The sequence below is a fragment of the Bufo bufo genome, chromosome 5 (assembly GCF_905171765.1).
Source record: "Bufo bufo chromosome 5, aBufBuf1.1, whole genome shotgun sequence".
In the NCBI taxonomy this organism is placed as follows: Eukaryota; Metazoa; Chordata; class Amphibia; order Anura; family Bufonidae; genus Bufo; species Bufo bufo.
In genome coordinates, this window is record NC_053393.1 from 440,149,451 (window position 1) to 440,166,123 (window position 16,673).

Genomic DNA, 16,673 nt, shown 5'->3' on the forward strand with positions numbered 1-16,673 from the left:
CAATGCATTTTCCAGCACGATGAAGCACCGTGCCATAAGGCAAAAGTGATAACTAAGTGGCTCTGGGACCAAAACGTTGACATTTTGGGTCCATGGCCTGGAAACTCCCCAGATCTTAATCCCATTGAGAACTTGTGGTCAATCCTCAAGAGGCGGGTGGACAAACAAAAACCCACTAATTCTGACAAACTCCAAGAAGTGATTATGAAAGAATGGGTTGCTATCAGTCAGGAATTTGCCCAGAAGTTGATTGAGAGCATGCCCAGTCGAATTGCAGAGATCTAAATAAGAAGGGCCAACACTGCAAATACTGACTCTTTGCATAAATGTCATGTAATTGTCGATAAAAGCCTTGGAAACATATGAAGTGCGTGTAATTATATTTCGCTACATCACAGAAACAACTGAAACAAAGATCTAAAAGCAGTTTAGCAGCAAACTTTGTGAAAACTAATATTTGTGTCATTCTCAAAACTTTTGGCCACGACTGTAGTTTCTGGCAGTACCGGATCCAGAGAGACCCGGCAAGCTGTTCCTTGCTGGAAAAGCCTGCTGGATCTCACTAACGCCAGTGTCAAACTAGCCTATGCTCATTTTTCTATATCTATTTCTTTTTTGATACTGTCCGAGATTTAAACTCTGCAATCTGCAGAATTGTAAACGCAGCACTGGCCTACAATACAGCCAGTACAAAACAAATAAAGCTGAGTATTTACAAAATTTTACCTTTTGTGAAGGTTAATTCTTTACAGATGGAGCAGTTCTAAACATCATCACAGCATGATATCACGTCACAAAAGCCACTGAGAAAGTCAACTAAAAGTTTCTTGCCGTAGTTTACTTAAAGGGTTGTCTCACTTCAGTAAGTGGTATCTATCATGTAGAGAAAGTTAATACAAGCCACTTAGTAATGTATTTTGATTGTCCATATTGCTTCCTTTGCTGGCTGGATTCATTTTTCCATGACATTATACACTGCTCGTTTCCATGGTTACAGACCACCCTGCAATCCATCAGTGGTGGTCGTGCTGCCACAATATAGGAAAAAGCACTAGCTAATGTGCGCTCCGATGGTCCCGGCCACTAGAGAGCCTTACGTTTTTTTTTCCTATAGTGTGCACTAGGGATAAGCGAATCGACTTCAGATGAAACATCCAAAGTCAATTCGCATAAAACTTCGTTTCAATACTGTACGGAGCGAGCGATTTGTACAGTATTAGAATGTATTGGTTGAGATGAGCCGAAGGTTCGGTTGCAAGGTACCACTTGGAACTGAACCCGAGTTCGAGAAATAATTTTTTACAGTATAAATACATTTCTGAAGTTATTATGCGAGGTCTCGCGAGACTTCGCAAAGTAATAACTTCGGCTCATCGGAGCCAATACATTCTAATACTGTACGGATCGCTTGCTCCGTACAGTATTGATACGAAGTTTTATGCAAATCGACTTCAGATGTTTTATCCGAAGTCGATTCTCTTATCCCTAGTGTGCATGCACGACCAACAGTGATGGATTGCAGGGTGGTCTGTAACCATGGAAACGAGCAGTGTATAATGTGATGGAAAAATGAATCCAGCCAGCAAAGGAAGCAACATGGATAATAACAATACATTAGTAAGTGCCTTGTATTAAGTTTGTCTACATGATAAATGCCACTTGCTGAAGTGAGACAACCCCCTTTAACTCATTAAGAATCAAGATGAGGATCACTATATCTGCATATGAAACTGTAAAATATTTTAAAAAGGCAGGCATTCAATGCTTTAAGCTTTAGGATTCAACCAACATTGCCACTTTGTATCTCAGACCAATGTACAAATAGCATTCAGGATAGCATTAAATGAACAATGATATTCTGTTGTGGTTTATCTGAAATAAATTAGAATCACAGCTCACCACAAGACGAGATGTAAGTAATAATATGTTTGGCTGCTCCTCAGGGACTCCGTACCTCATTTACTGTCTTATGTTACAATCATTTACCCTTTGCTTTATGAACTTATGTCCCCTAAGCCTATGTTCCATGCACTTTTGACAGTGAGGAAGCTGCAGTGCGTTTGCAACTCGCATTACTGTTCCTAATAACTGGCTAAATATAGCTTTACTTACTGGCAGCAACTATGTTATCTGTGATAATCATATAATTTCTAAATAAGGATCATGCTAAGGAAATGTGGTTTGCTTCTCTAACTTGAGGATGAACCCACCAGGGGAACATAATATAATGAGTATAATTGAGTCTAGAAGCAGAAATTAAATTGTATTCATGTCAACTTTGGAAAACAGAATTGGAAAGATAATTTATGGTAAGGTGTATTAACGTTAACTTCCCCAGGCAGCAAGACAGAAATAGATGTTTGTGTTGAAATCTGATATACTCAGTGTATGCAACGTATTGCATAGACATTCTGCAATACAACATAAATCTCCTTTGTCACACTGACTCAAGCTGTAGTGAACCTGTAAGGGTACAACCACACAGTCAGGTTTCTGCATTCCAAAATAAGGAATGGACCATGAAAGGAGAGAAAGTATTAAAGGGGTTCTCTGGGAATAATTTAAAATGGCTGCCGGAAACCTGTCCTAGAATTTCAGAGCTGCCTTCGGGGATGAGGGCCTCACTACAGCACTATGCTCTGGCACTTGTATATAATACACATTGGTGAGTGTTCCTGTCAGGCTGCTCAGCCATGATGGCATATCGTAGGCAGGGTTGCATCATTAACATCTATAGTAGAGCAGTGTAGTATGTAGTGAGTACCCGTCACCTCAGCCTCTAGACAGCTCTGCAAGTGTTGGCAACTACCCCTGCTTACATTCTAGGACAGGTAGCCATTTAAAATCATTTCCAAAGAACCCCTTTAAGGACAGATATTACTTATCTTTTTTGAACTCACTCCTAGTTTTGGCTTCCAAAACTGAATGCAGAAAACGACCGTATGGCCATACCCCAAAACTTCTGATAACACCATTATCCCATTTTCATATTTTATCTTCTGGGCCTGCATTCTTACATGTTGCAGATTAAAGGTAACCTGTCACCAGAAAGTTCATTGTTCAAACAAGGCACAATGCCTTGTAGGACAAACTCATCTGAATATAATGATAACTTTTACTTAGAGATCCGTTGCTTCATTCTGGAGAAAAAGTATTTTTATTCCATATGTAAATGTGCAGATAAATGCACTGAGGGTGGGCCCAAGATGCTCTGTGCACCCCTGCTCCTCCTGCTTTCCCTGCCAGCTCCTTCCTCTCCTTCTTGAAGGACGAGGCCAGGTGAGATGAGTATGCAGGAAGCTGGCTCTATCAGGAGAGGGAGGGGCTGGCAGAGGAACCAGGAGAAGCGAGAGTACATCGGGTTGCTTAGGCTCACCCTCAGTGCACCTAACTGCTCTTTTGCATATATATTAACAGTACTTTTTCTCCAGAATAAAGTCACAGATTGCTGAGTGAAAGGTATCATTACATTCAGCTGAGCGCTACTTTCACACTAGAGTTTCTGCTGGATCCGGTATTGAGATCCTATGACGAATCTCAATACCAGAAAAAAGACACGCTAGTGCGAAAGTAGCCTTAGCCCTACAAGGCATTGTGCCGTGCAGTGTACAGTGAAATTCCTGGTGACAGATTCTCATTAAAAGGCTTCTATGGACGTAATAATAATTGTTGCTGCTGTGACAGGAAATGCTGTGATGCAGATTCTGCATTAGGTTTTTTCAAGCACAGAAAATACTGTGTGTGAACATACCCAAAGAGGCTGCAGGATCAGCAGCTTACAGTGGAAAGGCTAAAGAGATACAATGTGACAGTCTACGATCAGCTGCTGTGGTTGCAACCGCTGTTTGTGCCTACAAAGTCCTGTCAGGTCCAATATTTCAGGATTTGAGGCCCCACTTCCAATTTTGCCCAGGGCCACACTTTGTCTAAAACCGGCCCTGCCTATGATGGATCCCATATGGTGGTAACCACCTGTGGGCTCCTATTCAAAAGAAAACACTTACACTGCGGTATATGTTTTTTTACTGGACTCCACATAATGGAATAGCACAGTCTATTATGCTATTCCCTACCTAGATGGAGGCCCAAAGGACACTGTTTGGGCCTCTGTATGTCTAAAGCAGGGATGCTCAACCTGCAGCCCTCCAGCTGTTGCAAAACTACAACTTTCAGCATGCCCTAATAGCTGTAGGCTGTTGTCACGACCATGGTTATGGTCGTGACTCCTGATCCGCATGCAGTTGCCTGCGGTTTGGTTTCTGTCAATCACATGGTGAGGGCGGCTGGATTGTTGCCTCACATGTGGTTGCCGCTGGCAACATGTTTGTGCTTGGCAGCTTGCTGCAATGTGCATGCGGTTGCACCTGGCAACCTATCTTTGTTAGGTGTGTCTTTTGTATGTCTGGTGTGCACAGGGGTTTAGTTATGTGTGCACTTTCTCCTTTAAGTGGCTGTTTTCCCTTGCCTGGTCTAGGAAGGGTTAACTCCCTTCTGTGTGTGTGAACACTGGGTGTGTCTGCGTGGGTGTGGCTACTTGGGCCTATATAGCCTCTGCTGAGAGCAGTAGTCAGAGGGGTACTTCAGCCATGGTCTGCTGGAGTCATCCTCCTTCTTCTTTCATACCACCTGCCAGTGAGGGCCACCCTTGTGGTCATAAGCAAATGTTGTTATGTGATGTGATGTGATGTTAAGTTTATGTTTATGTGGTGTCTGTTATTATTGCAGCTATGGTTCTGGCTTCCTGTGTGTTTATGTGTGCTGTGTCCTTTTGTCTGTGTGTGGACTTCAGCACTTGTCTCCAGGGATCCAGTCAGTGTGTCTGTGGCAGGTAGGGGTGGAAGTCTTTCACTCTCCTGCCATATCCATAGTCTGTTTATGTTTATATCCCCTTGCAGCTCGGCCAGTTTAGACTCCTGTTTCTCCGCATCCAGGAGGAACAGGTGGTCTACCCAGCTCCTAGTTCAGGGATCGGCAGAGGGTCAGTAGGGATCCGAGGTTCCGGAGCATGAGCCCTCCTACCATCAAGGTCAGCTCATGCAGCTAGGAGTCAGGGTCAGATTAGGGATGCGTTAGGAGGTGACCTGCTCCCTAATTCTGTGGTCCTGGCCAAGCAGTGACCTACCATCTCCTGACATCGCACGGCTGAGGGTTTTCCCCATCCTCAGCCGTGACAGCTGTGCAGGCATGCTGGGAACTGTAGTTTTGCAACAGCTGGAGGGCCACAGGTTGGGCATCCCTGGACTAAAGGAATCCCACACATTTAGAGTTTATTTGAAGAGCTTTGTTGGAGTACATGCTAAACATAAACAAAAACTTGATGTTAACACAGATACAAAAAATGCATGCGCAGCAATGTTCTTGATTGATATTTATTTCAGTGGAAAACATTCCCCACATGAAAAATCATTTTGATTGTTGCAGATATTTTGCAATGCATGCTCCTTTTAAAGGGGACCTATTAGTAAAAAAAAAAAAAAATATGCAGCCTCTTTCTTAGAACTCTGCACTGTGAGATTCCCCCTTTGTCCTCCTGAATATGTATTACTAAATTGACAACTGAGTGTTAGACTTCTCACTGTCAATGGGCCATGTCCCAACACACTCTGATTTTGTCCAATCATTGAACAGGGAACAGTATCACCCAATTGTCAATGTATTCACAGGTAGAAGCACTATCACTGCAATCCTAGTAAAACCATGACCAAGGTATTACATGTAGTTTTTCACACCATGTGAATACTCCCAAAGTTTTTTTTTTTGCAATTTACGTTTTCTGTTGCCATATGAAATAGAGTATTTTATGCAAACCAATTTTCTCCACAGGTTCTGCAGAAATGTTGTTATATTTGTAGATGTGTATTTGAATGTGATAATCGGCTAATTATTGATTCATTTTCTGTAATAAAAGGGGGAGATGGGCCCAAAAGGAGAACCAGGAGTTCCAGGAAATCGAGGACCTACTGGTAGACCAGGAAAGAGGGGAAAACAGGTATTCACTCACTCTAATTTACATCTTATATACATTATAATTCGGTAAATTATGTTTCGTGGTTTGCATTATAGAAGTCAAATTACTTTTGTGAATTTAAAAAAAAAGCGAAACGCAAAAAAAAGTCTTCATTGTTTCTCAGGCTGCAGCATTTTCTGCATTTTCCTAAAATCTGAAATATTCTTGTAGAAAACCTGCAGAGAACAAAGAGGCTGATCTTCTACTGATCTGTCCATCTTTGGTGGCAGAGGGGACTTAGCAGAGGGGCAGGACAACAAGCTTTTTTTGTCCTACTGGAGACTGGGCACAACGGGGAGGCTCCTGCTGCAGCCAGTTGTCTTACAGTCAGACACAAGACAGTAAGAAGGAGGAGGAGAGACATGTCTGAGCTCCTGGGACACACAGGGAAAATTCATTATATCTTACTCCATCTTAATTGTAATATGAAACACAATAAGAACAAGGGAAAGGAGAAGATGAAGAGAGGAAAAGTTGGGATATTTTCTGTGTTTACTGTTCGGTTAAGACATGGGATAAATCTACAAATAACTTTATCATCCCTGATCCAATGCATGAAGCACACAGTAACATCAACTGTGTAAACTAGAGTACAAAAGATGACTAGTTCACACCGTGAATTTTTGTCAGCTGTAAGCACAATTACAAAGTGGAAGTTCAGGTTAATATTTGCAATTTTTATTGAGTGCATTTAGCCAAGTCCCTATTAAAGACTACATTTTCTTGTCGGTTGTACACTAAAAAAAGTCTCTTTAGATTACATATTATGCTCCAAATCCTAATTCCTAGTCCACATATACCGGTTCATATGATATGTGTTCTCTTCTTATTTTATCTACTAAAAATGCATGTTTCAAAGATTATTTTATCTACTGTCAATGTCACTATTGTACCACAGTAAAAGATTGCAATTGGCCACGCCTGAGTCCTCTTACAGCACTGAGGTCCAAGTGCAGCGGCCCACTGCCAGCGTCTGGGGGATCCCTTGCCCCTTAGGAGGTTTCTAGCAAGTAAATGTGACACCAGTTGCAGTTAAGCAGCAAGGACATGGAGTCCCCTTTGTAGATGGTAATGTTGGTACCCAGGGTAGGATTGCTAGAGTGGTGTAGAGTGGCCTACAATCTCTGTAGATGTTGTATACACGTGTCACGGTGTTTCGACCTGGATATCCTTGGATCCCAGACGTGGTGTAGTCCAAAGCAAGTTCAAACAGAGTAGTTGAACTTGGATGATGAATAAGTAGAATAAATGGAGTCTAGACTTGTAGTAACGTTGAACACAGCTTTTCTTGGCATAAACGGTAATCCAAACAGTTTCCAAACAGTATCTTGGTCATCAGCAGGTATTGGCTTAATCTGGCAGGCAAACACTTCTCTGCAACAATCTCAGCTCTACTATGCTAGCTGGAGTAAATAGGAACTTTCCTCTTCTGCTGGAACTTAGTTTAGCTCTCTGTAGTCTGTCTCTTACTTTAATCCTAGGAACTTCTTGTCCTGGCTTTGGAGTACCTCAAGCTCTAGCTTCAGCTTGGATGAAGGCAATGCGAGCCCAGGAGGGGACAAGCAACCATATAGTCTTCAGAGGCAAGGCCTCTGGGCCTAGCCGAGCAAGCAGTGCTCTGCTAGCCAGCACACAACCTCTCCCTAAGGAGGGTGGACTAGACTGCCCTTACTGACTAACTAAACTCCTCCCTCTATAATGAGGGCTGGAAGGAACTGGAAGGTTCCTCTCCAGAGAAACTATCTCTGCTCAGATCTGCTGCCAACCGCTGGTGAACCAGGCACATTGCATGTAAACATCAGTTTTGCAATGAATATACACATTGCAGGAAATTACATTAAATATATATATATATATATATATATAATGACACAGGATGCACCAACCAAGACATTGGGGGTACAGAGGAGGGGGTAATGCCACTCTGGGGTATTACAGAAGATGCCCCCTTAATCCCCTAAAACATAATAAATATATACTAGAGATGAGCGAAGTTTTGAAAAATTAAAATCGCCAGAATTGCCTAAGAAATAAATTGGAACAGTTACGAATTAATTAAATCAGGCCACTCCGCCATAGTGTACGGCCACACGGAGAGGCTGTTCTGCGGGTGGATTGCGGCCATGCTGTAGTGAAGAACCGCGCGGCCAATGAGACCGCAGCTCCCTTTCATTTAATAATGAAGACAGTATAGTCGGTCTTCAATGTTAATGGCAACGCAGCACCTTTAATGCACCTTTTAACAGGGGCTGTTGCTGGTATAGGATTTGAGCCCTTCTTCTGCCATCTGCTTTTTCTCCTTTTCCACATCACCTAATATCAATGAGAATATTTCATCAGGAACATCCAGCTCCTCCTCTCTCTGCATCTTGTGGACTTTTATAGGAAGTAAAGCCAGCAAAAGATGAGGATGGTCATCATTTTAAGACCTGGCCCCCTAAGGGGTGCAGACTGGATGGTATTGGTGGGCACTGGAATAATAAAGGCTTCTGTCTAATTGGTATTGAATTCTTCTATTAATTGTTTTCACCAACACTGTCCCTAGCACATGAGCGCTTGCCATGTCTCTCCCTGTGCTCAGTTCACAGGTCAATGGCTGAGACCACCCAGGATGAGGGTTTTATAGGGCTGTGACATCACAGGGGGGGTGGCTATCTGCGAAATGGCTGGCTGCACAGCATTATGGGTGATCTTGCGTTCCTGGCTTGTCTCCTCTACACTTAGATTCACTTTGTAACATGTGCAGCCACCATTTTAGGAAAACTTGATTCGTTACCATGAAGCATGAGGAAATTAGGATTTGTTACGAATCAGAGTTTTCCTAAACTTCGGACCAAATTCCACTTTGAATGCTTTGCTTCGCTCAACACTAATCATTACTTTACTGTATATCATTTTAAATTAGGTTTTAAAAGGTATTTATACATGAACACAATGTCCATTAAGTACTAAAGTCAGTACAAATGAGAAGGATAGGGAAGGGGGTTGTCCTGGGGCCACTTAACATTTTTATACTTCCCATTTACAAATTGCCATAGGGAAATGATTTACCCATTTTCTACTCTATACCAAAATGTGATATTACAACTATCCATACACTGTTAATATCTAAATACTTTATAGTTATTGATGGGTGGCTCTCCTGCTTGGCTGAACAGAACAAGGTGTTCTAACCAGTAAGACTCACCCAGTCTAAAAAAATATTTTAGAAAATAAAAAAACAGTAAGGGCTCTTTCACACCTGCGTTCTTTTCTTCCGGCATAGAGTTCCGTCGTCGGGGCTCTATGCCGGAAGAATCCTGATCAGGATTATCCTAATGCATTCTGAATGGAGAGTAATCCGTTCAGGATGCATCAGGATGTCTTCAGTTCCGGTACGGAACGTTTGTTGGCCGGAGAAAATACCGCAGCATGCTGCGCTTTTTGCTCCGGCCAAAAATCCGGAACACTTGCCGCAAGGCCGGATCCGGAATTAATGCCCATTGGAAGGCATTGATCCGGATCCGGCCTTAAGCTAAACGTCGTTTCGGCGCATTGCCGGAGCCGACATTTAGCTTTTTCAGAGTGGTTACCATGGCTGCCGGGACGCTAAAGTCCTGACAGCCATGGTAAGTGTAGTGGGGAGCGGGGGAGCAGTGTACTTACCGTCCGTGCGGCTCCCCGGGCGCTCCAGAGTGACGTCAGGGCGCCCCAAGCGCATGGATCACGTGATCCATGTGATCACGTCATCCATGCGCATGGGGCGCTCTGACGTCATTCTGGAGCGCCCCGGGAGCCGCACGGACTGTAAGTATACTGTTCCCCCGCTCCCCACTACTACTATGGCAACCAGGACCTTAATAGCGTCCTGGGTGCCATAGTAACACTGAAAGCATTTGGAAGACGGTTCCGTCTTCAAATGCTTTCAGTACACTTGCGTTTTTCCGGATCCGGCAGGCACCTCCGGCAACGGAAGTGCATGCCGGATCCCAACAACGCAAGTGTGAAAGAGGCCTAATCTGGTTGGCACTCAATCAATCGGGCTCATGTGGATACAAACAATTTATTAACACAGAAATAAAATATTCCCAAAACAATAAGAATGTCTGATCTATAAGAATACCTCCTGAGGAAGGAACAAGGAAGGTTCCGAAACGCGTTTGATACAGTTATGGACCTCCTAATCATGTGATCTTTATGAACACATTACAATATATTGGAAGGCTGCACACAACCAGCGGTAATCTGCATTTAAAGCACCACATGTGTTAACGTCCCCGAGACTGCCCATGAGACGTGGTCACTAGGTGACGTATCCTGGACTTACAAACGCCGGGACGTAGGCTTGTTACCAGAGCAGCCAAATACGAGGTGGAACAGCGGAGGTAAGTTTGCATTAGTGCCGAAGACCATGTGGGACACCACGCCAAGACACTATACTCCGCTCCTCAAACCGGGACTGCAAAACTGTAAGTAACTGCCTGCAGTGATCCAATACATAAGGAGATATTGACTAATATTATGCGGACACCTTGTGTAAGAACCTGCAAAGAAAGAATAAGGCGCATGTGTTTCAGTGTGTCATCGGTGCGGCATAAAAATTTCAATACATGCGAATGATGCGATATAAAAATCCAACTGCATGCTGTTTTAAAGGAAATTTACCGGGACACCATTGGGAGTACTTTCTTTATAGTTCACAAGCTATTATGGACATCTAATCTTCTGTGGCAGATGAAGGCCGAACTTTAGTGTTATTGTGGCTATTTTTAATCCGGGATTGTATTAATTATTTTTAAAGATATATGTACTCAGCTTGTGTGTTAAGTTTATAGATGTATGCACTCAGCCCCAACGATATTTGTATCCAGCTACATATACAGTGGATATAAAAAGTCTACACACCCCTGTTAAAATATCAGGTTTCTGTGATGTAAAAAAATAAGACAAAGATAAATCATTTCATAACTTTTTCCACTTTTAATGTGACCTATAAACTGTACAACTCAATTGAAAAACAAACTGAAATATTTTAAGTCTTTTTGGGTATGAGTCTATCAGCATGGCACATTTTGATTTGGCAAGATTTGCCCACTCTTCTTTGCAAAAACACTCCAAATCTGTCAGATTGCAAGGGCATCTCCTGTGCACAGCCCACTTCAGATCACCCCACAGATTTTCAATCGGATTCAGGTCTGGGCTCTGGCTGGGCCTTTCCAAAACTTTAATCTTCTTCTGGTGAAGCCATTCCTTTGTTGATTTGGATGTATGCTTTGGGTCATGCTGAAAGATGAAGTTCCTCTTCATGTTCAGCTTTCTAGCAGAAACCTGAACGTTTTGTGCCAATATTGACTGGTATTTGGAACGGTTCATAATTCCCTCTAGCTTAACTAAGGCCCCAGTTCCAGCTGAAGAAAAACAGCCCCAAAGCATGATGCTGCCACCACCATGCTTCACTGTGGGTATGGTGTTCTTTTAGTGATGTGCAGTGTTGTTTTTGTGCCAAATATATCTTTTGGAATTATGGCCAAAAATTTCAACCTTGGTTTCATCAGACCATAACACCTTTTCCCACATGCTTTTGGGAGACTTCAGATGTGTTTTTGCAAAATGTAGCCTGGCTTGGATGTTTTTCTTCGTAAGAAAAGGCTTTAGTCTTGCCACTCTACCCCATAACCCAGACATATGAAGAATACGGGAGATTGTTGTCACTTGTACAACACAGCCAGTACTTGCCAGATATTCCTGCAGCTCCTTTATGTTGCTGTAGGCCTCTTTGTAGCCTCCCAGACCAGTTTTCTTCTCGTCTTTTCATAAATTTTGGAGGGACGTCCAGTTCTTGGTAATGTCACTGTTGTGCCATATTTTCTCCACTTGATGATGACTGTCTTCACTGTGTTCCATGGTATATCTAATGCCTTGGAAATTCTTTTGTACCCTTCTCCTGACTGATACCTTTTAACAATGAGATCCCTCTAATGCTTTGGAAGCTCTCTGTGAACCATGGCTTTTGCTGTGGGATGTGACTAAGAAAATTTCAGGAAAGACCAACTAGAGCAGCTGAACTTTATTTGGGGTTAATCAGAGGCACTTTAAATGATGGCAGGTGTATGCTGACTCCTATTTAACATGATTTTGAATGTGATTGCTTAATTCTGAACACAGCTACATCCCCAGTTATAAGAGGGTGTGCACACTTATGCAACCACATTATTATTATTATTTTTTTTTTCTTCCCTCCACCTAAAAGATTTCAGTTTGTTTTTCAATTGAGTGGTACAGTTTATAGGTCACATTAAAGGTGGAAAAAGCGTTTGACAGGGTGGAGTGGGCATACCTTTGGAAAATAATGAATGAGATGAATCTGGGGGAAAAATTCATTGGATGGGTACAATTGCTTTATCATCACTCGAAAGTGAGGATAAAGATTAATGGGGAGATAACGGAGTCGGTCACATTACAAAGGGGAACCAGGAAGGGGTGCCCACTCTCCCAATTACTCTTTGCGATATTTGTTGAACCGTTGGCGTGTAAGGTGCGAGCAGACGATAAAATTAGGGGGTTCAGAGGAAGGGGCGCATCAGACAAAATATGTTTATATGCGGATGACATCCTCTTCTTCTTACTTCTTACAACGATGCCTTAATTGATGGGGATAGTAAATCAGTTTGGTCAAGTCTCCGGTTTTAGGGTGAACTGGACAAAATCGCTGTTGCTCCCTGTTGGATATGAAATCACGTGAACTGATTTAAATGTCAAAATACTTCCTGTCAATATGGCAACCTTGGCTGGTTTTTCATAAAAAGGAAATTTGTACCTAATATTTGTCAAACAAATTGACTCATAACCTATACTATAACATATCCTTTCAAAGGAATATTTATATATACTAATGATCCCTATATAGGAAGATCTTAGTAGATATATACTGACCCATGTTCATGTTTATGTTTTACTTTACTTTACTTTTACTTATGATTCCCTATATATTTGAATATATGGTGCATATATACTTTGGTCTCACACCAAGAAATTTCTTTTGAGATTAGTGACTTTATATCCAAGCTTCTCAGATTATACATATTATCATTATACATATTTCGGGTTTGTGTGTATTAAAGTGGATTCTTACACTCACAAGAATAATTGCCAAATACGCATTACCTGTAACTGAAAATTGTGCCTTAAAACGAGATGCTAAAATTACCTCTGTATGTTACCCTGTATAACTTTGACCAAGGAGATATGTATCTTTGTTGTACTAAACACTGTTGTTACTTTATTATGAAAATTCTTCAAAAATAAAGAATTTACAAAAAAAAAAAAAAAAAGTCAAAATACTGAAACCCACGGAGTCATTTGAATATCTTGGAATAAAAATTAGCTCTAGGATCCAGGAATATATAGAACTTAACATTTCCCCTTTGCTTATAAGGGTTAAAAATAAAATAACTACCTGGCCAAAATTATTGATGCGACAGGCTGATCGAATCGCCATTATCAAAATGGTACTGTTACCGCAGATTCTGTATGTCATCTCCTCCTGTCCCGTATGGATAGGGGATCACTTTTAATGTACTGGAAGGATTGATAAATGATCTTATATGGGGGAAAAAAGAGTTAGGTTGAAACAAAAATATTTATGGTTAGATGAAGAAGATGGTGGCTTGTCCGTTCCCTGTTTTCGAGGCTACTATTATGCCTCCCAGCTGCAGTGGCTAATAACAGAGGACGACAGACTGCGTTGATTTCTGGCGGGTGAGTTTGAAGGTCTCCAATATAACATTCTTAGTGTCCTAGAAGCTGGGATTATAAAAATAAAAGGTAGGAAGTGCCCAATTAGTAATATGATGCACTTGGTGTGGGTTAATGTCAAAAAATTATTGGGCATAAATTATTCACTTCAGATTACCCCTATCTGGGGAAACATAAATTTAGCTGAGTTTCAGAGACTAGATGATTATGTATTTTGGGAAAAAAATGGTATTAAGTATATTTTTACAGATTGAAGTGAAAGGAAAGCTTAGGACACTAGAGGAAATGGGGTTTAGTATAGACTTAGACACTCTTACACGGTTTAGATATTTCTGATTAAAACATGCATTTGAGTCCACTAAGAATAAAGAATATTTAGCCACTAAACACTCAGAATTTGTAGAATTCTGTTATCACAGTAATGGGACTAAAATATCAATTTCACAGATATACAAAAAAATAAAAAGGGGTTTAGGGGGTTTGATTAAATTTAAAAGTGAAGGTAAATGGGCACTAGAAGTGGAGTCTGATAATTTAGATTGGAGATGCATATATAAAAGTATAAAAAGAAGCACTTTATCAAGTAATTTCCGGTTGACGCAGTTTTTTATTCTTCACCAAACTTATATTACTCCCTGGGTGCTAAGTAGGATGTATAAAACAATGGACTCTAGATGTTGGAAGTGCAGAATGAACAATGCGGATTTTATCCATTTGATTTGGTATTGTCCCCCAGTGCAGGTCTATTGGACCCAGGTATTTCGGGAACTCTCCAGAATAACTGGGTTTACCGCGCCATTGGAGATCTCTATAGCGGTGCTTGGATATATTAGAAAAATTGGCCTTGAAAGGAAAAGCGAAATAAAATGGGGAAAAAGGATTAATGCTGGCGCGGGTGGTAGTGGCTAGAAAATGGGGGGCGGACGGACCACCAAATTTCGAAGAGTGGAAGAATCTATGTGACAGGGTGCAGAGATATGAATATCTCTGCAGGAAAAAATGAATAGGGAATGCAAATGGCTAGGTAGAAAGAGGAGGGGAAAAGGAGCTAGGAAGGAAAAGTATAAAAGGTATAATTAAATAATCAAACGAATGAAGGATGCCTGAAATCCCCGATATGAGATCATGAAATCAATTTCTTTTATAGAAACTCCCAGGACAACCGAGGGGGGGGGGGGGGAATAATTTTTCTTTATATATCTCTGTTATTAGATATGAAACAAGATAGGGATAGAATCTGGATGGTGCTTAATGACAATTATGTAACACATGCTTGAGTATTTTTTTGTATTTTTATTGTCTACCCTTCTTCTTGTTCTGTATTTTTATATGTTGAAAGTGAAAATAAAAATATATATTAAAAAAAAAAAAAGTGGAAAAAGTTCTGAAATGATTTATCTTTGTCTAATTTTTTTACAGCACAGAAACCTGACATTTTAACAGGGGTGTGTAGACTTTTTATATCCACTGTAGGTGATGTTTTCTCACTGCTGGTATTTGGTTTGATATCATTGTCAATATTTTGAGAAACAGTGAGGGAATAGCAATACGGCATTGAATGGGAATATAGCCTTTATTAGTAAGTAGGTTGGGAGGAAAAACAAAGGTGCGTTTCTTTGCTATTGAGTGTGAATGCATCCCTATATTCAAATAGAGAGAACCATATATTTGACGATTAAATTCAAACCAGAAACCGGAAAGTGTAATTGGTCACAGATTGCTTGCCTATTATTTGAATCAGAGGTTGAATATTTTTAGATTATATGTCTACTATATGGAACAGTAGTTCATTATTGTATGTTTTATTGTAATTTTGGCATTCTTATAGATCAGACATTCTTATTGTTTTGGGAATATTTTATTTCTGTGTTAATAAATTGTTTGTATCCACATGAGCCCGATTGATTGAGTGCCAACCAGATTCCTATTTTTTTTATATTCTGTTAATATCTAACATTTATTATCACACTTAAATGCTTATCACAACAGATGCGAAACATAACAAGGGTCTTCCATGCCACCCATTAATTTGATGACTGCTTCAAAACACCTCAAGACTATGCTTGTTGGCATTAAACTTCACAGACCCCTCAACATGCTTTGCTGTAACGTGGTTTATAAAAGCTCATATGACATCCTTGCTGGGATTCCCCTGTGATAAGTCAAAGGTCTCAAAATACACACAGTCCTAGTATGTGTTGATTGACATTCAATGACCAATGAAATTAAGGTCCGTATTATATCAGAGCCACCGCTCTGCTCATGCACATTAATTAGCTATTCCTCCGAGACCAAGTGCACTGGGCCATATACTCTACTACAAATGCGTGTACACTTAGTATTACAGAGAGAATATGAGCTAGATATAACTATATCTACAACACCCTGATTTTGTAGGATGGAAAAAATTTTTTGATGATTTTGTCACAATATTAATGATGTTCTCTGGGATTTAGGTATTTATGATCGATCCTCAGGACAGATCAGCAGGGGACCTGTTGGCTGCTGATAGCCTGTTTGCTGGAACCAGGCAATGGAACCACACAGCAATGTCCACTGTGTAGTTGCTGTGCCTGGTTACTGTAGTATAAGGGGTACAAAAGTTACTACCCAATGCCTACTGAAGCCGCTTTAAATTCTTCTCACCTAACTTTACATATTTCTCACTGTTTTAATTGCAACATGAGACATGACAGATTCAAAAGAGAAGAGTATATTAAAGGAAGAATGGCTGGGACTATTATTTTTGTATATTTCCTACATTTATTGTTGCTTTAATTGCCTGTGTATACTGTACTTACATTACCTAGTGGCTGGAGTTTCAGTGCTGAATACCAGAAAATCAATGTGTCAAGAGAATTATACAAGAAATATTATCATTTTCATTATTGCTGCCGGTTTCAAAAAAAAAAGAAAAAAAAAAGGAGTAACA

General features: G+C 40.8%; 1 protein-coding gene across 1 annotated transcript in view; it reads left to right on the top strand.

Moving 5' to 3' along the window:
* Positions 1-16,673, top strand: part of COLQ (collagen like tail subunit of asymmetric acetylcholinesterase) — a 116,787-nt gene that overhangs the window by 72,178 nt on the left and 27,936 nt on the right. Inside the window, exon 11 of the mRNA XM_040433564.1 lies at positions 5,909-5,989. Within this exon, the coding sequence (XP_040289498.1) occupies positions 5,909-5,989 (81 nt within the window). The remainder of the gene's footprint in view (positions 1-5,908; positions 5,990-16,673) is intronic.